This window comes from Giraffa tippelskirchi, chromosome 7 (genome assembly GCF_054371585.1).
Source record: "Giraffa tippelskirchi isolate mGirTip1 chromosome 7, T2T-mGirTip1v1.2.pri, whole genome shotgun sequence".
NCBI classification, from domain to species: domain Eukaryota; kingdom Metazoa; phylum Chordata; class Mammalia; order Artiodactyla; family Giraffidae; genus Giraffa; species Giraffa tippelskirchi.
Genome location: NC_137281.1, coordinates 142,512,895 through 142,537,253, shown reverse-complemented (window position 1 = coordinate 142,537,253; position 24,359 = coordinate 142,512,895). Strand labels below are relative to the sequence as shown.

The following is a 24,359-nucleotide window of genomic DNA, read 5'->3' as shown; positions in this document are numbered from 1 at the left end:
TGAGCATCTATAGAGTCTAAGCATCCATGTGGCTGTGAGACAGTAGCATCACCTTGGTGTACAAAAGAAAAGACTTTAGATCATCTTTATACGTCCTTTAAAGGACTTATCAATCATCATTATATTCTGTCTATGAAGTTGTTGCTTCTCACTGTGTTGTAAAGTGAGCTTGTATATGTGTGTGTATTTTAAATAACAGCTTTATTGAGATATTATTCACATACCATAAGGTGTACCTTTTAAAATATATTTAAGTCAATGGTTTTTTTTTGTGAATTTACATTGTTTTACACTAATCATCATTGTTACTAGTTTCCTAAAGCTGCTTTAACAAATTACCACAAACCTGGTTGCCTAAAACAATAGAAATTTTTAGTCCAGAGGCCAGAAGTCTGAAATTGGTGTCAGTTAAATCATACTCTCTCCAGAGACTCTGGGGCAGATTCTGTTCCAAATAAGGATTCTGGATATTAGGACTTGGATGTACCTTTTCAGGGCTACCATTCAACCGATGACAAGCAGAATATTTTTTAATCACTCAAAAAAGCCCTCAATACCTATTAGCAGTCATTCCCCAATATCTCCTATCTCTACCCTTACTCCCTGGAAACCACTAATTCACTTTCTGTCTGGATAGATTTGCCTATTTTGGACATTTTGTATAAATGGAATCACATGGTATGTGGTCTTCTGTGTCTGGTTTCCTTCATTTGCATGTTTTCAAGATTCATATGTGTTGTAGCATGTGTCAGAACTTCATTTTTTTAATAGTTGAATAATATCCCATTGTATGGATATACCACAATTTGTTTATTCATTCATTAGTTGGACTTTCGGGTTGTTTCACTTTTTGTCTAATGTAAATAATGCTGCTACAGACATTTGTGTATAAGTTTTTGTGTGAACATATGTTTTCAGTTCTCTTGGGTATATACCTAAGAGTGAAATTTTCTGAGTCATATGGTAATTATTTATTTAATTTTGGGGGGAACTGCCAAACAATTTTTTTTTTACCATGGCTTACCGTTAGCAACACACAAGTGTTCCAATTTCTCCATATCATCTCAACACTGGTTATTTTTTATTGTAGCCATTTTAGTGGATGTAAAGTGGTATCTCATTGTGGTTTTAATTTGTATTTCCCTAATAACTAATGATCTTGAGCATCTTTTCATGTGCTTATTGGTCATTTGTATATCTTCTCTGAATAAATGTGTTCAAATCCTTTACCAGTTTTAAAATTGAGTTATATGTCCTTACATTTTTATGTTGAAAGAGTTCTTTATGTATTCTACATACAAGAACCTTATCAGGTATGTGATTTGCAAATATTTTCTCCCATTCTCTGCATTTTCTTTTCACTTTCTTGATGTTATCCTTTGAAACACAAGCATTTTTTAATTTTGGTGTTCAGTTTATCAGCTTTTTTTTGATTGGTTGTGCTTTTTGGTGTCCTATCCAAGAAACCAAGTCATGAAGTTTTATACCTTTGTTTTCTTCTAAGAGTTTTATAATTTTACCTCTTATGCATAGGTCTCTGTTCCATTTTGACTTAATTCCTGTATGTGGTATGAGGTGGGGGTATAATTTCATTATTTTTCTTGTGGCTATCTAGTTGTCCCAGCACCACTTGTTGACAGGACTGTTTTTTTCCTTATTGAATTGTCTTGACATCCGTGTCAAAAAGCAGTTCACCAAAATGTAAGAGTTTATTTCTGGACTCTCATTTCTACTCCATTGATCTATGTGTCTACCATTATGCCAGTGCCACCTGTTTTTTAAGTACTGTAGCTTTTTAGTAAGTTCTGAAATTAGGAAGTGTAAGTCTTCCTACTTTCTTCTTTTTCAAGATTATTTTGGCTATTTGGATCTCTTCAATTTCTGCATGAATTTTAGGATCTTTTTGTCCATTTCTGAAAAGTAGGCAGCTAGAATTTTGTAGGGATTGTGTTAAATCTTTAGACTACCTTGGGGAGTATTGCCATCTAAGTAATACTAAGTCTTCCAATCCATGAACACGGGATATCTTTCTATTTATTTAGACCTTCTTTAATTTCTTTCAGTGATGCTTTATAGCTTCTGAATATAGAATCTTATTTCCCTGCACATTAATTACAGGGTTAAGTAGCTATTGTGAAGAAAAGAGTTTTCCTTTCCTTAAAATATTTGACCAGATCTCATTAGGTTGAGCTATACCCTGATATTCAACTGTTTTTGACCTACAAAAACAGCAATTTCATACGCTTCAACTTAATACTTTCATTGCTTGACTGTAGGTTAATTAGATTAGTTGATGTATTAAGCTAAGCTGCTATTACAAAGAGACCTACCAATGAAAGAAATGTATTTCTTTTCCAAGGAGTAGTCCAGCCTGTCCAAACTGGTGGAACAGCTGTGCACCTTGAGATCATTTAGGAACTCAGATTCTTTCAGGATCCCTCAGCATGTTGTTCATATCTGAACCGTTATATCTGAGTGACAGTTACTTCTCCAGAAGTATTGTATTTATATCCCACAGAAAAGGGGAAAGAGAGCTTATCCTTGACAAGCAGCTTGTCTTTAATTTGGAGATGACTCCAAAAGTAGGTATTATTATTTCCATTTTACAGATGAGGTAACTGAGGCTTAGATGATTGCAGTTAGTTGCCTAGGTTCACTCAGGTGGTAGAGGTAAAGCTGTGATTTGAACTAGATATGTGTCTCTTAAAAATCTGTGCTTGTAGCCACTTCGCCATCTGTGTACTCTTAATCCTGCCCTTTGGGCACCCTCTTCCAGGGGGATTGGCCCATGGCCCATCATGCCTGAGACCTAGCAGGATGTCCCAAGAGGGCCAAAGCATGTCTAGGAACTCAGGACAAAGGTGGTTCCCAAACTGACTTGTAGTGCATTACTCCTTCAAGAAATGTTTGTTAAAAAATTACTTACTCTGTGTTATGACCAAGCAAGTATGCTTGCTTCCTGCTGCATAATGGAAAGACCTAACACCAACCAAGACTCTTGCAGAGAGAAAAAGGATTTATTGCAGGGCAGCCAAGCAGGAAGCGGTACTCAGATCTGTCTCCCTAATCAATTGATCCAATACTTTGGCCACCTGATGTGAAGAGGCAAGTCATTGGAAAAGACCCTGATGCTAGGAAAGATTGAGGACAGGAGAAGGGGACAACAGAAGATGTGATGGTTGGATGGCATCTCCAACTCAATGGACATGAATCTGAGCAAACTCCAGGAGATGGTGAAGGACAGGGAAGCCTGGTGTGCTGCAGTCCATGGGGTCACAAAGAGTTAGACATGACTTAGTGACTGAACAACAACAAATCATTTGGCTGTTGAGTGGGATATTTATGTGGAAGTAGGGAATAGAGGGGAAGGGGCTGGGAAATGATTGGTGGAAAGTGATATGTCAGTTTCTGGAGTTCTCTGCACAGTCTCGACTGCTCTTCATGCCTCTTCATGGGTAGCATGTGCAAATTCAGGGGGCTTCTCTACATTACGTGAGGTGGATTTTCAGCCTGTGGTGTGTGAAGTTCATTATCTAAGTTCACTATTGGTTGTCCTAGTCCCTCAGTGTGCCTTGAAGGAGGCTGTCAGCAGGTTGTTTTCTGTATCTGTGGTTTCCCTGGTTTTCTGCAAAACAAGCTTGATATCCTCCAGGTATCATTTTATTCCTATCTCATTTCTGCCTTATGGGCCTTGAGTGCGGAAGATAATGGCATGGTTTCAGGGTCAGGTACTGGGCTGAGCCTTTGTCCAACCACCTTCCCTTGAGCTCCCCTACCTTGCCTTCACTCTGCTGAACTCATCCAGGGCCTTGGGCCTCTGCAGTTGCCAGGTGCTCAGGGCCAGCAGAGTGTGTCTCACTGTTCTTCAAGGATAGTTCTCTGGACCTCTTCCATGCTGTGATGGGGGGTAGGATGAGCATGGCCCAGGCTTCCTCAAGAAGACATTCTTCCCTTTGGTTGTGCTGTGCAGGGAGGGCAGTGGTGACAGTCAGAGGTCATCGTCCCATGGTGACTCCTTGCCTGTGGTGTGTAGGATGAGGTGTCATTTAAAGTTTTTTAAATGACAGAAGGAAAACATGTTCACTGCAGAAAAAAAAATTAGAAAATATGGATAAACAAAAGAGAAAAAGAAAGGAAAGAAGAAAATCACCCACAGTGTACTTCTAAAGATAATCTATGATGACATTTTGGTGTGTTTATTCCTGTTCCCATGATCACCCACCCATCCCTTAAAATGGGATCACTTCTGTTTTGTAAGCTAACTTTTTGAATGTAATGCAGAATGAACATATTGCCATTTTTTTTTTTGTATTTATTCTTTTTTACATGAGTGCTCAAGCTTTTTTAAAAAAATGGTTTTGTGTATTTTTTATGATTCTTGCTCTTTGGTTTTTTCTAATATTTATTTGGCTGTGCCAGGTCTTAGTTGTCACACACGGGATCTTTGGTTTGGGGCATGTGGGATCTATATGGAATCTTTAGTTGCAGCATGCGGGATCTAGTTCCCCAGCCAGGGATTGAACCCGGGTCGCCTGCATTGGGAGCACAGAGCCTTAGCCACTGGACCACTAGGGAAGTCCCCATATTGCCATGTTAATAAGTATGTATTATGTCAATAAATATATTAACATGTGTATTTGTAAATAAATTAGAAAATATGTTGTCAATTTTGAATGAGGGTCTGGTTAACAATAAGAAGAGTGATTGTATGCTTCCTCACAGTTTGCAAAGTGCATTCACGTATGGTAGTTCAGTTGTCTTTGCCACGATTATTAAATGGTCAGTGTGGTTCCTGCAACGTGGGGTCCCAGCTGATGACCAAGCGCAGGAGCCCACTCGAGGGACACCGTCTCCTGTTAGAGAGTGGACCCCTGAGCTGACAGTCTTAAAGTCCGTGCAGGTTAATAAGAAAAACAGCCCCGGCCCAGCACAGGTGTAGAATTGCTGCACCTTTGGTTAGGAGGGGTTGCTGTTGACTTTAAGCCTTTCCTTCACTTTGAAAAAACACCCCTCCCCCACATCCAGCATTACCAAACAGTGGAAAGGATTACTGCACCTCTGAAGGTGGTTAATGATTGACACAGGGTACATTCCCGAGGGTTTGGGGTTGGGCTCTGGGGACTCTTGGGAAATTACTGGCAGCCCTTTGGGAGCTGGCAGTTCTCTCAGAGGAAGGGATGCTGAAGCAGAGTTCTAGCTGACCTGGTACCGGGAGGCCACTTGTAAATGGTCTTGAACAGACTTCTTGACCTTCTCTTAATCCTGGGAGGGCAAGAAAATAGGCTACACCCAAGGTAAATCATGTCTACCTCTCCCTCGGGGTTCAGATCCACTTAATGGGTGTTTCTCCAGTCCCCTATTTGGACTCTATTCCTGCCAAAAGGACACCAAACCTTCATTTAAATCACCCACCTTCTGCTATAAAAATACAGAGGAACATTGGCAAAGGAACACTTTGGTTAAGTCATCCCCAGAAGGGCTCCTTCCTTGAATACTAGTGCCCCTCCAGACGCTTTCTCATTTCAGGCCCTTCCCATGGGGAAGCACGCAGCGTTTTCCAGCAATAGGTGGCAGTTTTGGGACGCAGGGTAGTTATTGTTATTTGTTCCTTGCAACTCTTCTGTGAGGTGTTGGGATTGCCGGCTCTGTTACACGGTTGAGGAAACAGGTTTGGAGAGGTGAACTTGCTTTCTCAAGGTCACACGGCTGTAAGTGGTAAAGCAGGCATTTGACTCAAGTCTGTCTAAGTCTTTCTTGAGCAGCACTTCTCCACTTTTCCTTGTTGTAGAGCCCTTCAGATGGAGTGGAATGCCGGTGAACAAAGGACCAAGCCAGGCGAGAGCAGAGCTGCCCTTGTGGAAGCTGGAGAGGAGGGTCCCTGGCTCCTCCCGCTTCCAGGTGGCCTGAGACATCACCCTGGAGTAGAACTCAGTGTAAAAACCATCGCAGGCGGGACTCGAGGACACAGACAGGATAAATTTGGATCTTTGAAAACACTCTGTTTTTCCAGGTCATTAGGGTTTGGACATTGATTGTCTTTGCCTAGGTGGAAGAAAGGGGTTTGGGGAACGTTGGCTTTTCTTCCTCAGAGTAGAAGTAGACAGTAGTGCCAGGAACACACAGCTGTACATGGGAGTGACTCTAGCATGGAATCTAGGTAGCAATGCTGAGAACTAGTAGAGGTCCCTTGATGGGTGCTGCCCAGTGTGGCTGCTGTCTGGATAAGTCACCTGAGAGGTTTGGCAGGAAGTGCCCTGGTGCAGTTCCTGATGATATTTGGGGCTTACTCTGTGGCCCCTGGTGCAGCCTGCAGGACAGTCTGGCTGTGCCCGTACTCTTACATCCACTCATCACTATGTGAGGTTGTAGGCGTACCAGAGCCTGGGCAAGGCTCTGAGAATGCAAAGGTTACAAACCGGTTGTCCCTGCCCTTTAGGAGACCACAGGCTGCTAAACAAACAACTAAAGGACTGAGCAACATGTCGGGGTGTCAGAGAAGGCTTCCTGAAGTGTCCAATTGTTCCCATCAGTCTCAGACTAAAATCCAACTTCTTGTCAGGACAAGACAAGACCTGTAACTACCAGTCTACTAGGCTATGTCTTTTCCCCCTGTCAAAATACATGAAGAAAATTATAGTATCTGGAGGGCTCACGGGGAGAAAGCCATTGTCCAGGGAGACTGGCCAGTCCACTCTGAGGGTCCCTCTGTAGAGACCCCTGGGATGCCCTGGCACAGAGGTGGGCATGTTGCTTTCTTTTAGAGCCATACCAGGCCACTTGGAGTCCTCTGAAGGCAAGTCCACACCTTTTTTTATGCTGATCCCTGGCCTCTCTCCTTCCCTTAGCAGAGTTTTGCTCAGGGTCTAGCTGCCTCCTACCTCTGTCCTGGGCTGATAGAGGTGACCTTCCTTTGTGTCCTCATAGTACCTCTGTTGTGACTTCTCTCTCTGTATTCTAAGTAGTGTTTTTATCTGTTCCTCTCTCTGATTTCTTTGTGGATAAGATCTGTGTATTTTTATCCTATATCCCAGTGCTTGGCATTGAGTTTGATGCATAGTAGATGTTTAAAATGAATGAATAAATGGTGGTGCATTTGAATCAGATCTTGAAAGATAATTAGCAGAGTTTACCAAGCAGAGAAATGGTAGAAGGGCATTCTAGGGAGAAAGAATTGAGAACTGGTCCAGGTCCACTATGACTTACTCTATATATGCCCTTAATAGATGTGGCTAACCCTATCTAAAACTTAACTTTCCTCATCTGAAAAATGATAATATTTATCTTGCAGGTTTGTTGTAGGGATTCAAGACGACACTTGTAAATGTCTTAGTATGCTGTACATACAAGGTACCATGATCAAATAGTTACTGGGTTTATTATTCTTTTTAAAATTAGTATGTCTTCTTGTTGGTTATAGACTACAGATGAGTATTACCAAAAAATTGAGGTTTGTGTTGAAAACATAAGGAAAGCCCCTCTCCCAACTGCTCATGGCCTTATGGTTTCTATTCCTGAGTTATTCCTGGAAGGATTAAACACTACATGAGTTTGCCTGGTTGTGATTGTGAATTCATAGGATAATTATTCCACTAAACTCTGTACTCCCAGTTCTCCAAGTCCAAGGACAAATGAAAAGAAATTCTTCATGTGGACTTAAAAGGTAGGGAGGGAACTTGAAGCCTGCCCCACTCCACCATTGCAGTCCACCCTTGTGAAACTTGCCCCTTTGAATTAGAGAGAGTTCACTGTTATGGATGCACTCATGCTGGTCACGGGCAAGAATCTATTCAGCCAAATGGGCACCGAAAGAAATCTTTCCCAGGAGAAAAATCTGTTTCGGGTGGTCATCTCTCTCCTTTTTAAAGCTAAACAAACAATGTATCTGTTGCCATATAATCCAGCAGTCCCACTTCTGGGCATATACCCAGACAAAACTGTAACTTGAAAAAGATACATGCACCCTTATGTTCAAAGCAGCACTGTTTACAGTAGCCATGGAAACAACCCACAGGCCCATCAAGAGATAATTGGTGTAAGAAGATGTGTGTGGTATATATATTCAATGGACTATTACCCCGCCATTAAAAAGAATGAAATAGTGCCATTTGCAGCAACATGGATGGACCTAGAGATTATCATACTAAGTGAAGTAAGTCAGAAAGAGAAAGACAAATACTATATATGTCACTTATATGTGGAATCTAAAATATGACACAAATGAACATATCTGTGAAATAAAAACAGACTCACAGATGTAGAAAACAGATTTGTAGTTGCCAAAGGGGAGGGGAGTTTTGGATTAGCATTGCAAACCATCGTATACAGGATGGATAAACAACAAGGTCCTACTGTATAGCATGGGCTTTCCAAGTGGCTCAGTATTATATTATCTGCCTGACAGTGCAAGAGACATGGGTGCAATCCCTGGGTTAGAAAGATACCCGGGAGAGGAAATGGCAACCCACTCCAGTATTCTTGCCTGGAAAATCCCATGGACAGAGGAGCCGGGTGGGCTGCAGTCCATGGGGTCAAGCTGGACATGACTTAGCAACTGAGCACATACACACACTGTATAGCACAGGAAACTATATTCAATATCCTGTGATAAACCATAATGGAAACAAATATGAAAAAGTATACGTGTGTGTGTGTGTGTGTGTGTGTGTATTATTAAAAAGCAAATACTTTGCCAACTGAAGTCTGTCTAATCAAAGCTATGGTTTTTCCAGTAGTCATGTATGGATGTGAGAGTTGGACTATAAAGCTGAGCGCCAAAGAATTGATGCTTTTGAACTGTGGTGTTGGAGAAGACTCTTGAGAGTCCCTTGGACTGCAAGGAGATCCAACCAGTCCATCCTAAAGGAGATCAGTCCTGGGTGTTCATTGGAAGGACTGATGTTAAAGCTGAAACTCCAATACTTTGGCCACCTGATGCGAAGAGCTGACTCATTTGAAAAGACCCTAATGCTGGGAAAGATTGAGGGCAGGAGAAGGGGATGACAGAGGATGAGATGGTTGGATGGCATCACTGACTCAATGGACATGAGTTTGAGTAAGCTCTGAGAGTTGGTGATGGACAGGGAGGCCTGCTGTGCTGCAGTCCATGGAGTCACAAAGAGTTGGACACGACTGAGCGACTGAACTGAACTGAATCACTTTGTTGTACAGTAGAAATTAAACACAATATTGTTAATCAACTATACTTAAATAAAATTTAAAAGAAAATAATATATCTGTGACAAACGCTGAAGTTTTCTTAAAGCAGAAAAAAATATATTCCTGGGAGCCTTCCTCTTCATCCAGTTTATTACATTCACAATAGCAACCACAGAAGAGCTGTGGCGCTTAAGCAGTGATTTAAACAATAGAACATTCATTTCATGATAGCCTTGTCAAACTGTTCATGTTATTCACACTTCACAGATGAGGAATTTGAAGAATAAGACTTTAAAACCAAGTGTGCTTGACTCAAGAGTTTTTGCTTATAGCCAGTAGGGCTTATGGCCTCCCTTTTATATTATGGCAGTATGTCTGTGCTGTTAGTCTCCCTACATGTTGGAGAAGATGTGGGATACTCGTCAAAGCCTCATGAGCTATTTCGATGAAATTACAGCTGTGGTTCATTGTGTGACTTCTGTCTTCTTCCTCTCCCTAGCTATGGGGTACTGCTTTGGGAGCTCCTGACTGGTGAGGTGCCCTTCCGGGGAATTGATGGCTTAGCAGTCGCTTATGGAGTGGCCATGAACAAGCTGGCCCTTCCCATTCCTTCTACGTGCCCGGAACCTTTTGCCAAACTCATGGAAGGTGAGTGACCCCTAGCTGGAACAAAACTGGAGGCTGTTTTACCTTTCTGTCAGCGCTGAATAGACTGTGGCCAGTTCTGCATGACCAGTAACTGGAAGAGGAGGTGAAATAGGAGTCACTCAAGGAGGAATCCTAAGGATGGTTACAAGAGTTAGCTCAAGATGATATCAGCACCCTGCTACACTGGTATCACCCACGTCCCTTCTGTCCATCTAGTGACTATACAACTTAACTTAGAAACTAAAGGCTGCTATCCAGTGCTTTGGTTTATCAGTTAATGCAAAGTAAGAAAGAATAGTAGCTTTTATTTCAAGACCTCTGAGTGTCTTACGTGTAGAAACGAAGAAGATCTAAGAAGAGAGGAATTCTAAGTCATCTAGTTAGGCCCTATGATTTTTATCAGTGAGAAATCCTAATCTGAGAGAGGTTAAATGGATAGGTGGCCACTCCATTAGTTAGGGACTGAGCTGCAAGTAGATAGAATTCACTTTTTCTGGGTCCCATGCCTGTGCTTTTCATCTCATCAGCACATCGAAGAGGGGAAGGGTATAGCTCATTTATTTATGGGAAATCGAGGCCCAAGGTGTACCTACCCATTGTCACGCCCGGAATTATGTATTATACTAACTCGATAAACTGTGGTAGTTGTACTTCACGCAAAAAAACTCTTTGGACTTGCCTTTCTTCTGCTAAATGAGTAGAACAGAGTGGGTGCAGAGTTGCTGCGTTGTGTTTCCAGCTTCACTCTTGATGATGGTGATGCTGGGCAGCTTGCTTTATCTTCTGAGCCCTGTTGGGGGTTCCCTCAATGCCAGTTTCTCTGTTTCTGGAAGAAGAAATGAGAGGTGGTTTTCTGTCAGATGAGGTCACATGACATCCTAAGTCTTCTGTCTGCCCCTGTCCGTTCATGCTTCCTGACTCATGTGCTCCATGCAGATTGCTGGAATCCCGATCCCCATTCACGCCCATCTTTCACGAGTATCCTGGACCAGCTAACTACCATAGAGGAGTCTGGTTTCTTTGAAATGCCCAAGGACTCCTTCCACTGCCTGCAGGATGACTGGAAACACGAGATTCAGGAGATGTTTGACCAACTCAGGGCCAAAGAAAAGGTAAGAAAGAGAAGCAGAAGGCATGCGTTGACTCAGGGGACCTTCTCCACTGGGGCCTCTGAGCAAGACTGTGATGCAGCCACCTTCCTGCTTGGTTTGTGATATCAAAGCAGCTTTTTCCTTCCTGGCTTTATGTGGTGCGTTCTTCAGGCCTCAAGTGTGACCTGAAATGATAAGAGAGTTTTTCTCTCTTTTGGGGATGTGGTAGGAATAAGTGGAGGAGGGCAGGGCAACCCACTCCACTGTTCTTGCCTGGACAATCCCATGGACAGAGGAGCCTGGTGGGCTACAGTCCACAGGGTCACAAAGAGTTGGACACGACTGAATCGACTGACCAAGCATGCACGCACAGGAATAAGTAAGGGAAGTCATGAGCCCAAAGCTCTCCTTGCAGAGTATCTACTTCATTGTCCAAACTGGAGGAGGAGCACCACTGGGCAAGTACCAACAGGATGTCTCACTCTGGCAGCTGGACATATCATGAGAAGGTTCTAGAAAGGTGTCTTGGTTCTGCAATGGACTTGTCGAAGGGGGTTAACAGGATATAGGGATACTTGAACACTGAGAACAGTTATCAGAACATCCTGCCAGTGTCTTTGGGGATCAGGATCAGAAACAGCACATGGGCTAAAAATACCATGAGTCTCAAAATTGTTTGGCATGTTTCATGTTTTTATGGAAAGGGCTCAAAGGCTGAACCAACTGAGGAGTTCAGAGACTCATAGCCCGTTAGAGATCTGCCTTTTTGTTTTGGTGACTGTTCTCTGAATGGCCCCTTTTAATGCCATTGCCACGGAGGAAGCTAAGCCAAATCAAAGCAGTTATGTTGCTTGTTCCTCAGGACCTGCAGCTCGGGGCATGAGGGATGTCCATGGGTAGACTTGGTTAATTTCTTCTTTCCATTCTCACTCCCCACTGTGGAAATTCGGAAAGCAATATAATAGTAGTGTCTAAAATTGTCTTCATGGCTTCCCAGTTCTTTCACTTGCAAGGTCTGAAGAGGCCTTTTCATCCGTTTTATCCAGGAGTCTTATGGCCCCTGCTACAGCATGTAGGGCAGGTGTTATTAACTTTTGCATCTCAGAGCTGAAGATCAGTATCTATCTAAAGTCACACAACTAGTAAGTGAGGAGACAGAATCTTGAACCAGGGCCTTCTGGTACCAAAACCATCTTGTTTCCAATATCATCATTGTTCTCTAAACAAATAACTTAAAAATCATTTCCAGAGCTGATCTGAAGATGTAAATGTTTTGATGCAATGTAGCAATCCTAAGCCTGGTTTTGTTGTTTAGTCGTGTCTGACTCTGTGGCCCCATGGACTGTAGCCCACCAGGCTCCTCTAATTCTGTCTGTGGAATTTCCTGTCTGTGAAATTTCCCAGTCAAGAATACTGGAGTGGGTTGCCGTTTTCTTCTTCAGGGTGTCTTCACAGATCAGGGATCAAACTCATGTCTCCTGCATTGGCAGGTGGATTCTTTACCACTGAGCCACCAGGGTACTGTTTGGCAAGGCAAGGAGCATTCTGCAGGGGGATGCAATGAGCTTGTGACAATTCTTTACCTGGGAGAGGGGAGGATCCGCACTGACCATTGAGCTGAATGATTAAAAGAGACTGTTCAATTACTAATTATATTCCAACTAGAAGAACCCCAGAGTTCCTGACCTTTCTTGAATCACTAACTCCTTTTTTTGTTTGTTTTTTAAATTTATTTTTTATTGAAGTGTAGTTGAATTATAGGCTATCCTGGTGGCTCAGTGGTAAAGACTCCACCTGCCAATGCAGGAGACTCGGGTTTGATCCCTGGGTTGGGGAGATCCCCTGGAGAAGGGACTGGCCAGTATTCTTGCCTGGAGAATTCATGGACAGAGGAGCCTGGCAGGCTAGAGTCCATGGGGTCACAAAACAATCAGACACAACTTAGTGACTGAACTACAAAAACAAATTGAATTACAGTGTTGCATTTGTTACTGCTGTACAGAGAAGTGATGCAAGTATATGTGTGTGTGTGTGTGTGTGTGTGTATATGTATGTTTATATTCTTTTTCATATTTTTTCCACTATGGTTTATCACAGGATATTGAATATAGTTCTCCGATTATTTCTTTTGATTGATGACATTATAAGGATACTAACCGGTAAGAAAAATGAAAGTTGGATTTTGTCAGAAAGTAGATACTAGGAGAAGGCAATGGCACCCCACTCCAGTACTCTTGCCTGGAAAATCCCATGGATGGAGGAGCCTGGTGGGCTGCGGTCCATGGGGTCGCTTAGAGTCGGACACGACTGAGCGATTTCACTTTCCCTTTTCACTTTCATGCATTGGAGAAGGAAATGGCAACCCACTCCAGTGTTCTTGCCTGGAGAATCCCAGGGATGGCGGAGGCTAGTGGGCTGCCATCTATGGGGTCGCACAGAGTCGGACACGACTGAAGCGACTTAGCAGCAGCAGCAGCAGATACTAGGAAAGGTCAAACCAGTTCTCATAATAGCTAACATGTGTAGAGCATGTGCTATATGCCATGCTCTAAGTAATTTATATGAATTCTTACATAATCTTGCATAAAAAGCTAGTAATTGTTTTAGGTAATACAACCCTGTGATGTTGGTGCTGTTACCTCCATATTACATGTGATGCCCATTTTAACTTGCCCAAGGCCACAGATTCAACCACTGTGTTTCAAAGTCCTTGCCTTGAACTTGGATACGTCTCCATTATAAGGCTTGGAGTTCAACAAGTGAGGGTAAAGATAGATGATGAGCTTTCTCTCTGGAGAGACTCCTCTTAAATCATTGTATGTGAAAGATGTGATTTACATAGTATGGAGTTGATGCCCAAATAGGTGTTTCACAAGAAACACATTGGCACCTCCACCATGTTGGAGGGGTTCCAGGTATATGGTGCCATAGGCCAGTACTCCATAAATGTCCTGGTTTCCCATATAATTCACTCTTCAGGTTAGCTCAACCTGCTGCTCCCTTGTATGTGAGGGTGGATTGGTTTCTGGGCTGGGGTTCGAATTCCCTTAAAGGAAGGAGTTTAGACCCAAGCCATTCCTTAGACAAAAGCATGTAGGAGAAAGGACTTAGGAAGGCTGAGAGTAGCTTGAACTAATTATAGCTTTCCCATTAGCAAATAACCAACCAAGAATAATTTTCCTGAATCTTCTATGTGTTTTTGTTCTGATGGTGAAAACAAAGCAGGGGAACAAGAAAGCCAAGGATTTGGAGGGCACACAAGCAATCAATCTGTTCATCAAAGAAGTTCGAAAGTTCAAGCTCATTTCTCAGGCACTTGTGATGAATCCATATTACCATAAAGAAGGGTTGCGTTTATAAACATTGTCTTCTCCTCTCCTCATTTCTTTCGTTCATTCAGTGACTCAATAGTTAATCAGCAACTACTGAGAATCTACCCTGTACCAGCCAACCTTCAAAGTGCTCATCCTCTTCTCATTTCTATTCTTTCTATCACTTCAATGGTCATTAGCAGGTAATGAAAGGCAAGTTGAATGAAACACTCCTTTCATCAGAATATTTTATTTCCATTTTGCCTCTGTTCTGTCTTCTGCTCTCTGCCTGCTGCTCTGCTTCCCCAGTATGTGTTCACATACTGTTTTTCTAGCCCTTGTTCCATTTCTATATTTTTTTCTAGAGCAGAATGACTTTTTAGAGTAGAGCGTTTCATTGAGAATTTTAAGTTCCAATCACAGGAGTGTTTCTCTGGCTGCATTATTGGAAAAACAAAAAAAGCTCCCCCCTTTTTAGAGCTGGTTCTCTCAGGTTGTTGACATGAAAGCTTCTAAAGTTTTAACCCTCTGCTCCCACCCCATTTCAATCCTGAAAGTAAAAGTGTTAGTCGCTCAGTCATGTCCGACTCTTTGGATCCCCATGGACTGTAGCCTGCCAGACTCTGTCCATGAAATTCTCCAGGCAAGAATACTGGAGTGAGTTGCCATCCCTTCTCCAAGAGATCTTCCCGACCCAGGAATTGAACGCGCATCTCTTGCATCTCCTGCATTGGCAGGTGGGGTTCCTTACCAGTTGAGCCACAGCCTTTTTTCACTTCATCATGGGCCTACAGTAACCAGTGTTAATAGTTTAGAATCCAGATTTTTAAAGTTGTTTACAGATGCTTTATTCTCTTTCCTGGGTTCTCTCCTATTTCCTGATGCTGTAATCTCCCACCTCTTCCTAGGAACTCTGTGCTGAGTTTATTTATAAATTCATGCAGAAGGACAAAGGGAAGACAAGGGAGAGGTTCTCCCACCCAGTGTGGTAGTGTTTCTAGAGCAAGGGCCTGGCAAAGACTTCAGGAAATGTTCTTGCTTTTCTTTGCTGGGCTGTCTCCGCCCCTCTAGAGCAAATGGTTGCCCTTTAAGATAAGATGAAAGTTTCAAACACATGCCTCAGTGGATTCACTCACCAGATGAACCAAGATTTAGATGACATGCCTCAAGAACCTTTTGAACAGCCACCCTGGGAATGTATTTATTTTTATTTGCATGTTAGATGATGCCTGGAGTGTGACTCATTTACAGCAGGCTCATTTTTAAGCTAGATTACCTTAAGTTGGCTCTGGTTTTTAAAAAATTTCCTTTATGTAACAGGAAAAAAAAATCAAAATAGAACCAAGACTGTGAAAGTTAAGTACATGATTATGATTATATGATCATAATTATATGATTATGATTATATTTTCTACTTAAACTCTACTGTTTATCCTGGTCACAGATAATTTTGATCAATCAGTCAAAGTATTGTTGTTATTCAGCCCCTAAGTTGTGTCCAACTCATTGTGACCCCATGGATGCAACACGCCGGGCTTCCCTCTCCTTCACTATCTCCCGGAGCTTGCTCAAACTCGTATCCATCGAGTCAGTGATGCCATCCAACCATCTCATCCTCTGTCATCCCCTTCTCCTCCTGCCTTCAATCTTTCCCAGCATCAGGGTCTTTTCCAATGAGTCAGCTCTTCACATCAGGTGGCCAAAGTATTGGAGCTTCAGCTTCAGCATCAGTCGTTCCAATGACTATTCAGGGTTGATTTCCTTTAGGGTCGACTGGTTGGATCTCCTTGCAGTCCAAGGGACTCTCAAGAGTCTTCTCCAGCACCAGGAACTCTCAGCCCCCTTCTGCAGGGCTTGGCCTGTGGCTACCCTAGCTGTGTACTCAGGATGTCTCTTCTGAGCCTGCCTTCCCTTACCATTTGAGGTGGTCAGGTGTTCATTTGCCAACTAGCTATCCAGCGCCGCCCCCCCATCTCCTCCAGAGAGTGAAGTGTGGGGCATTAGAGGAGAGCTGTCCAGGTTGCTGTGAGCACTGCTCTCCCACGGGTGAGCGCCCCCCCACTGCCCCGGGGGGTGCCCCCTTCTCTCTGATGGTTCTACCTGCCCGGCAGGAGCTGCGCACCTGGGAGGAGGAGCTGACGCGGGCCGCGCTCCAGCAGAAGAACCAGGAGGAGCTGCTGCGGCGCCGGGAGCAGGAGCTGGCCGAGCGGGAGATCGACATTCTGGAACGAGAGCTCAACATCATCATCCACCAGTTGTGCCAGGAGAAGCCCCGGGTCAAGAAGCGCAAGGGCAAGTTCAGGAAGAGCCGGCTGAAGCTCAAGGATGGAAATCGCATCAGCCTCCCTTCTGGTTGGTGCCCGGAGACCTGGGGGAGGGCTTCCCAGGTGACACTAGTGGTAAAGAACCTGCCTGCCAGTGCAGGAGACGTAAGACCAGCGGGTTTGATCCCTCGGTCAGGAAGATCCCTTGGAGGAGAGCATGGCAAACCACTCCAGTATTCTCGCCTGGAGAATCCCCATAGACAGAGGAGCTTGGCAGGCTACAGTCCGTGGTGTCGCAGAGAGTCAAACACAACTGAAGTGACTGAGCACCCACAAACTGGGGGAAGCGCAAGTGGGCTGAGGGGCTCGTGTGGCAGGGGGTCTGTGGGAACCAGGGACTGGGCTCAGAAACATGAGACCCCGGGTTCCTTATAGAGCTGGTTGGAGACCCTGGGTTCTATTCCAGGGAAAGCCTGGCCTGCTGAGAAGCTTCACCCTTCCAAAGGGAGTTTTGGAGTGTGACTGCACAGAGAACATGAGAGCAAGGCCATGACCACGGCCTTGGTCCGACAGGCAGGCACGGTCCGGTCTGCTAGAAAGCATGGCTGTGCATGCAGGCACATCTCACTGTAGGAAAGCCTGGAGAATGAAGAGGTCATTGGGTAAAAGAATCCCAGGGTGAATGTGTGTATGTGCCTATGAGATAAGAAGACTCCTGGCTCTGCAAAATAACTCAGGGTTTCCGTAATAATTAGTTCTCTGTGTGCAGTTGAGATTAGGATGGATGTTTAAGAATTGGATTTACACGTAACCTTTCAGAAACACATTAGTTGAGCAAAGGTACATTTGCAGTAGGGACCACCTTGGGAAAATGCAAAGAAATAAGAAACTATGAATTAGAGTCTCTGGAGTTTACCTACCCACGGAGGGAGGTGAGTACTCAAGTATGTGTTTATGTAGATTAAAAAGTTCATTGTATTCTGAGCCTGTCCGTCCCCAGGAAGCAGGCTTATTAGAAGTGTAAGGAATCAAGGGAAAATAGTGTAACGGGAGCAGTAGTAGATGATTTTAAGCACTGGGATGGTGGTTTAGGTATAGACAAGAGAATCCACGTAGTGAAATTCAGTGAGTGTTGCTGCACACTTTTTTTTTTCAGGCAACACAGAGTCTTTAAGCATCTCTGGAGCAACATGTGCCAGCATCTTGATGTGTGCTAAGGAAGCAGATAGGAAAGCCATGGAGCCCAGCTCCAGGGAGATCACCGTCTAGAGGGGAAACCTAGGTGCCAACAGGCAGATCTTTATGATAAGCCCTTCGATAGATGGGCAGAATGAAGCCCAGAAACTCAGAGAATGTACAATTTACATTCCTCATGCTCTGATGTAAACACCTTTGGAATAAACTAGAATTTGGACCATTAACTGCATCTCCCTCACTTTCTCAGGTTCTGTGGGTTAATCCTGTTACCCTGCACTTAATGAGAAGCATCTGTCTCCCTGCTTTGGTCCCTGACAAAAGGAGATGTGTACTAATAGATTGTATGAGACAGAGTAGTTTATGTATTTTATATTAGATTACCTAGAATAATCAACTGGGCTTCCCCAATGACTCAGTGGGTAAAGAAGCCACCTGCCACTCAGGAGACACAGGAGATGTGGGTTTTATCCCTGGGTTGGGAAGATCCCCTGGAAATGGCAGCTCACTCTAGCATTTTTGCCTGAAAAATCCCATGGACAGAGGAAACTGGCAGGCTATAGTCCAAAGGGTCGCAAAGAGTCGGAAACGACCAAGTGACTAAGCACACACACAGAATAATCAACAAGGTCTCATGATATTTTAAAAATTTATTCCAAGTAAGTACTTGCTACCTCTATGCACATTATATAGACAGCTTTACGAAAACAGTCTAATGAAGTTCACTTGGGTAATGAAGCTTCCATCTCTACATACATCCAGCCGCCACATCCCTATGGGAAAAAGAAATGATTCTAAAAGAGAACACTTCCCAGTTGAAAAGGAGCTTCTCAGGACATAGTGCCCACCCCTCAAGGCTGCCAGCAAGTGTCAGTTCTCTCATAGGAACTTTTTTTAATTGAAGTAGAGTTGATATAAAATATTATACAAGTTTCAGGTGCACATATAATGACTCACCATTTTTAAAGGTTATATTCCATTTATAGCTATTATAAAATATTGGCTATATTTCCTGTGTTGGACCAGATATCCCTGTTGTTGTTGTTTAGTTGCTGGTGTCTAGCTCCTTTGTGACCCTGTGGACTGTAGCCCAGTAGGCTCCTCTGTCCATGGGATTTCCCAGGCAAGAATACTGGAGTGGGTTGCCACTTCCTTCTCCAGGGGATCTTCCCAACCCAGGGTCCTGCATTGGCAGGCAGATTCTCTACCACTGAGCCACCAGGGAAGCCCATATATCCCTGTAGTTCATAAGAATTTGATAATGGGAAAATTCTAATGCACACACATCTGTTTGTCTTCCCCCAAGCAGATTTCCAGCACAAGTTCACAGTACAGGCCTCGCCCACCATGGATAAAAGGAAGAGTCTGATCAACAGCCGCTCCAGTCCTCCTGCGAGCCCCACCATCATCCCTCGCCTTCGTGCCATCCAGTGTAAGTCTGTTTCCCAAATTAGCTGGGGCCAGAACACACCAGGGCACCTGTCCCCTGCTCTGTCCAACCACAGACTGGTCAGGCTGGCTCTGTCATAACTCTGCCACCTCTCCTGGACAATATGTGTACACATGCACGTGTGTGAGGGCTTCCTAGGTGACGCTAGTGGTAAAGAACCCACCTGCCAATGCAGGAGACCTCAGAGACGCAGGTTCAATCCCTGGGTTGGGAAGATCACCTGGAGGAGGGCATGGTAACCCACTCCAGTATTCTTGCCTGGAGAACCCCATGGACAGAGGAGCCTGGTGGGCTACAGTCCATACTATTGCAAAGAGTCGGACACGACTGAAGTGACTTAACATGCACGCACTCACATATGTATGCAAGCCCTTACCCCCATTACCTCGTCTCTCCATGAACTTGACCCTGCCTCCTCTACCTTTCACTATTAGCCAGATACCTGCAGAGTGGTTTGTGGGTGTTGGCGGAATCTTTAGTGAATAACAGAGTAATTTGGGATGTGATGAAGGTGCCCTGGACGTGGGACCTGGGACACTCTCTGCCATATTTGGGGCATCATGGTGTTTCTTTTGTCCATGCTTCCTAAGAAGGGGCTTTGTCAAAGTGTAGGTTCCAAGGTAAACTTGCCAAATACTTTACAATAGGCCAAATCTGAGCCAATTTTATTTTATGATGGTGTTTATTAAAAAGAACTTACGCATACACACACATATATCCATATGTTCCTAGTGTGTGGAAGGGAGAGGTTGAAGGGCATATGCCCTAATTTAAAGATAGAGAGATTTCATCTCCCCCAAAACCCCCCAAGACCTGAATTTTTGGCTTTCCTTGAGAAATCAAGTCAAATCAGTGGATTCTTTTTTTCATGTGCTCTGTATTTTGCCTCAGTCTCACTAACTCTTTGCTTTTTGGTAACTGGCTCCCTCCACTCTCCCCTGGGGAAGGGAACGGCTACCCACTCCAGTATTCTTGCCTGGAGAATTCTATGGACAGAGGAGCCTGGTGGGCTACAGTCCATGGGGTTGCGGGGTCGAAGACGACTGAGCAACTAACACGCTCCTTCCACTCATTGATGATAAAAAGCCAGTCTCTGAAGAATTTGGGTTTCAGCCCTTGCTCTAAGGTGTCAGGGTCAGGAGAAGCTTCCTCCTCCCCTCTCTGTTATATTTCTCCAGGCCTGTTGCTCCCCCTTTCCTGTCCCTAACTTCCTTCTCCATAGTGTTGAACTCCTCACTTCCTTGCTTTCCAGCACTTTCTCACCAAAATTTTGTCACTTCTACATCATCTTTACTCCTTATCTCTCCCACCTACTTTCTTACCACCACCATCGCCCCCCAAGCCAATTCCCACCTCCCCTCCAAATAAAATATGTTCCCTAAGTCAGGTCTGTTTGGAGCTCTGGTGACTGGCTGGCCAGAATGTCCACCTTCCATTGGACTCGGAAGAATCTGGGTGGTTTTCCCACATTTGGCACTTTGAGGGTGCAGAGTGAGTGTGGCTGGGAACTCCCTTACATGCCCAGCAGGTTCCACTTGGGCACAGAATTGCTCACAGTCTGACTCCCCCACACCTGCAGCTCCACTTATGTGAGTGTGTGAGGCTGGTCGGGGAGAGGCTAGTTTAGGGGGACACCTCTCTCTTTTCCTGATCCCATTTGACCTTTATTATTCACAGTGACACCAGGCGAAAGCAGCAAAACCTGGGGCCGGAGCTCTGTCATCCCCAAGGAGGAGGGGGAGGAGGAGGAGAAGAGGGCCCCTAAGAAGAAGGGGCGGACGTGGGGACCAAGTACACTTGGTCAGAAGGAGTTTGCCTCAGGAGACGAAGGGTAAGAGCCAGATGATGAGAAATCCTTTAAAAATGCAGCGTGGAATACCTTTTTCTCTGTTGTGTGTTTCGCCTTGTTCAAAGAAATTACATGCCTCTTGATCTTTACAGGAAGGTTTTTCAATCGCCTTGTTCCCTGGAACCTCCTAGTTCAGGAGTTGGCACAGTTTTTTTCATAAAGGGCCCGGTAGGAAGTATTTTAGGCTTTGTGGGCCATGTGGTCTCCGTAGCAAGTACTCAGCCCCACGTGCTGGTAATGCAGAAGCAGCCACAGACCATGGACAATATGTGAGTGAATGAGCGTGGTTGAGTTCCAGTGAAACTGAACCAAAACAAATGATGGGCAGGATGGAGCTCACGAGTTAGTTTGCTGGCCCCTGGAGCGTCCTGTTTAGAGTAGCAAGTAGCCCAAGCATCTGCTGCTTGCGAGCAATTCTGCCTGAGTGTTTCACTTACACCTGGCTCTTGTCTTTAAAGCGTCTGCCCAGAGGAGAGAGAAGGAAAGGCAAGATGACAGGGCTCTTGAGCGGAGGCTCGCCCTGAAGCAGAGGCAGGCAGAGCTACCCGGCCCTGGAGGTGCAGGCGGAGGTCACTCCAGGGCCACTAGCCCTTCTCTATGAGCCCACCCCCTAGCCACGCTGATGTGTGTGAGACCCCTCTGGGCAAAGCACACAGCACGCCCTGTTGCCTTGGATGTGCTCGCGTTCTCACTGTGGGCTTGTGGCCCATGGATCCAGGTCTTTCATAGACCAGCTGATTGGAGTGTGGTAGTGAAGCACGTGAACACTGACTCCAGGCTGCCTGGGTGTGAATCCTGACTCCTCCACACCCAGCAGTGGGGTCTTATGTATCCTCATCTGTCAAATGGGGATTCTCTCCATACCCGTCTCACAGAGTTAACCCTGAGTAAGCTTATCTTTGGGAAGTCCCTTAAAAGGTGGGCAACTCATAGTAAACTTACGTAAATAAACTTATGTAAATACTTACTCTGATGATTCTTCCATGCTTCTCATGCAGTTCTGCTTCAAACCTGAAGAATGAACATGATGGGGTATACTTCTTATTCTTGTGTTAGAATCTAGAACCATATTTCTTGACTTTTCCGAGTGTAAGGACAAGCAGCAGCCCTCTTCATTCTTTTTAGTGGCTTTCCAAAGAGCTTCTAAGGTTGACTATTAGACTTAAAGGTGCCCTCAACCTGTAACTGGCCTTGGCCTTGGTATTTCTCTGAATACTAAGATTTCATGTCCAAAATCTATTTTGCTATGTTAGAAGGTGAAAATAAGTTTTGATTCATGAAGGATGGACTCTGAAGCCAGGGTTTGGAAATCACTAGTTACCTTGGAACAGAAAATTTAGATATGTAGGGCAGGCCTTCCTAAGCTGTGTAAGAAATCAGTGATGGAGTCCCCTGGTTGCTCTGCTGTATTAAATTCTGCAACTGCAAGCACTTCTCAGTCTGTCCCTTGAGCCTTGGCTGGAGTGGGGTTGAGCTGGGGCTGAGGAACCCAGTCACCCTGAGTCCCTTGGTATTTATGACATTCATGTGATTCCAGGTAGGCTTTACCAGGTTGGCTACAGATCCCAACAGTTTCTCTGGTTCTGTTTCATTTCAAGGTGTTTTTTGTCTTGCTAGTAAATTCACTGCATTTCAACATTACACAAAACATTAACTGGAATTTTCTTCCTCCTTTCATAGATTTTTCCCTCAAAACTTTTGCAGTAGTTCAAAATATGTGACTTAATTTTTCATGATTATCAATTCCATTGAAGAAATAAAATCTACCCAGTCTCAGGAAAAGACTTAATGTCGGGAATTTTTGAGAGCCTCCGTATGATACCATTTCTAATGTTAGTTCCTATTGACTGAAGAAAATATGTAATGACAAAAACCTGTACTGACTTCAGCAGCATTAGGTGAATTTGCATCTCCATCCTTTAAAAAAACAGTATGTTTCTGTAGGAAACATATGCACTGTCTGTTATCAGTGGCTATCTATGGATTCACAGCCCCCCTAATTAAGCTGTGGCTGGCTCTGGGATGTTTGTCCCATGGATAGGGAGGTCATGGACCTGTGGCCATTCCAGCAGGGCCATCTTGTTATGATCTCTTCATGGTGTGGGCTTTGCAGACCAAACAAGGGGAGGGCAGCTGGCGACGTAACAGGAGCCCAGCCTTGAGGGTTCTCAGGTGGGAGAGGCTGAGCGGCATGTACCCACTGTTGCCTGCTACTGATTCTCTTTATTCATTGAAGATCCCCTCAGAGACGGGAGAAAGCTAATGGTTTAAGTACCCCATCAGAGTCTCCACATTTCCACTTGGGGTGAGTCTGATCTTTACCACCTCATCACATGTACTATAATAATTCTCCCCCCGCAACCCCGTTTCCTTGTCCTCACAGTGCACCCCACAGAATCAAGCCTCATTATTGCCAAGACCATGCTGACTTTTTTGTTTGGAAGCAGTACCATCGTGCACCTTGGGAAAATTCCTGTGTTGGTCTGACTTATGTTTCCTCATTGCCCTGACCACTCCTGTTGTTAAGATTCGCCCAGCATCCTTCGTTTTAGGGAGTCAGTACATGGCTGTTTATCCTTTGGTCTTTAGCACAGGCTTTGACTCTGCTGATCTGAATTCCCTGGATCCAGAGCTGGAAGAGATTCATAAGATTTTCAGTCAGAAGTCTCAGGCTGTGGGTTTGGCAGCATATTTCTCTCTGGCTGTGTATTTTGGTTGAAATCACTGATGTCTGGAATGTACTTTAATTCACTGGTATTTCTGATAGCACTCGAAACAGAGATCTGCAGGCAGGGGAAAAAACTGGTCCTTCCCCCTCCCTCGAGATGGGCCGGGAAGAGTGGGCTTTAATTGAATGGCTCTCTCTAGTCCTAAAATGAGACCCGCCCCTGGTTATAATCCCAGTATCTCCTTGGCAATCATAGCCCACAGATTCCTCAGGCCTGCTTCACAGTTCTTTAGGGAAAAGACCAGTGCTTGTGGGCCTCTGATGCCCTGTCCTGTAAGAGGGTTGGTAGGGTACCCCGTCTGTGTCCTTGGAGTTACTGACTTGCCACTGGGAGCTGATAATGGGGATTTGAAAGCCAGCTCCTCTCCTTTTCCTCTCCATTCCCAGACAGGCCGAGGGTTCGAGTCCAGCCTTATGTACTACCCACATAGGTCTGTCCCAAAGTGCACTGGGTTGACGCAGCTTTTGTCGGTTGATTTTTGTATTTGAAACGTGGATGGCTTTGAAAGTTGCCTAAGCATGCCGGAGGCTTGGAAGGAGAAACTGAGAAGTGGTGTGAGTGGAGTGGCCTGGCCCATCTCTGCGAGCTCATTGCCCAGTGCTTGCCTTGTACTGCGCATCACAGCATTGCAGTTTTTCTAACGTCACCAGTGTGTTGTATTGTAGTC

At 44.5% G+C, this 24,359-nt stretch overlaps 1 protein-coding gene and 1 long non-coding RNA gene across 4 annotated transcripts in view; one reads left to right on the top strand and one right to left on the bottom strand.

Annotated features, from left to right (window-relative positions):
* The window catches only part of MAP3K9 (mitogen-activated protein kinase kinase kinase 9), a 78,818-nt gene that overhangs the window by 49,323 nt on the left and 5,136 nt on the right, over positions 1-24,359 (top strand). For 2 of the 3 annotated variants that reach the window (XM_081508884.1, XM_081508883.1), the window contains exons 4-9: positions 9,656-9,804; positions 10,741-10,916; positions 16,318-16,558; positions 18,974-19,096; positions 20,792-20,945; positions 23,200-23,268. In XM_081508884.1, coding sequence (XP_081365010.1) covers positions 9,656-9,804; positions 10,741-10,916; positions 16,318-16,558; positions 18,974-19,096; positions 20,792-20,945; positions 23,200-23,268 — 912 coding nt within the window. The remainder of the gene's footprint in view (positions 1-9,655; positions 9,805-10,740; positions 10,917-16,317; positions 16,559-18,973; positions 19,097-20,791; positions 20,946-23,199; positions 23,269-24,359) is intronic. The other variant, XM_081508885.1, reaches the window with a different exon arrangement.
* Positions 1-24,359, bottom strand: part of LOC145513234 (uncharacterized) — a 52,410-nt gene that overhangs the window by 26,076 nt on the left and 1,975 nt on the right. The window contains exons 2-6 of the long non-coding RNA XR_014059226.1: positions 23,424-23,595; positions 21,932-21,974; positions 16,329-16,440; positions 10,484-10,630; positions 3,777-4,083 (exon numbers count right to left, since the gene is read on the bottom strand). This is a non-coding gene — a long non-coding RNA (uncharacterized LOC145513234). The remainder of the gene's footprint in view (positions 1-3,776; positions 4,084-10,483; positions 10,631-16,328; positions 16,441-21,931; positions 21,975-23,423; positions 23,596-24,359) is intronic.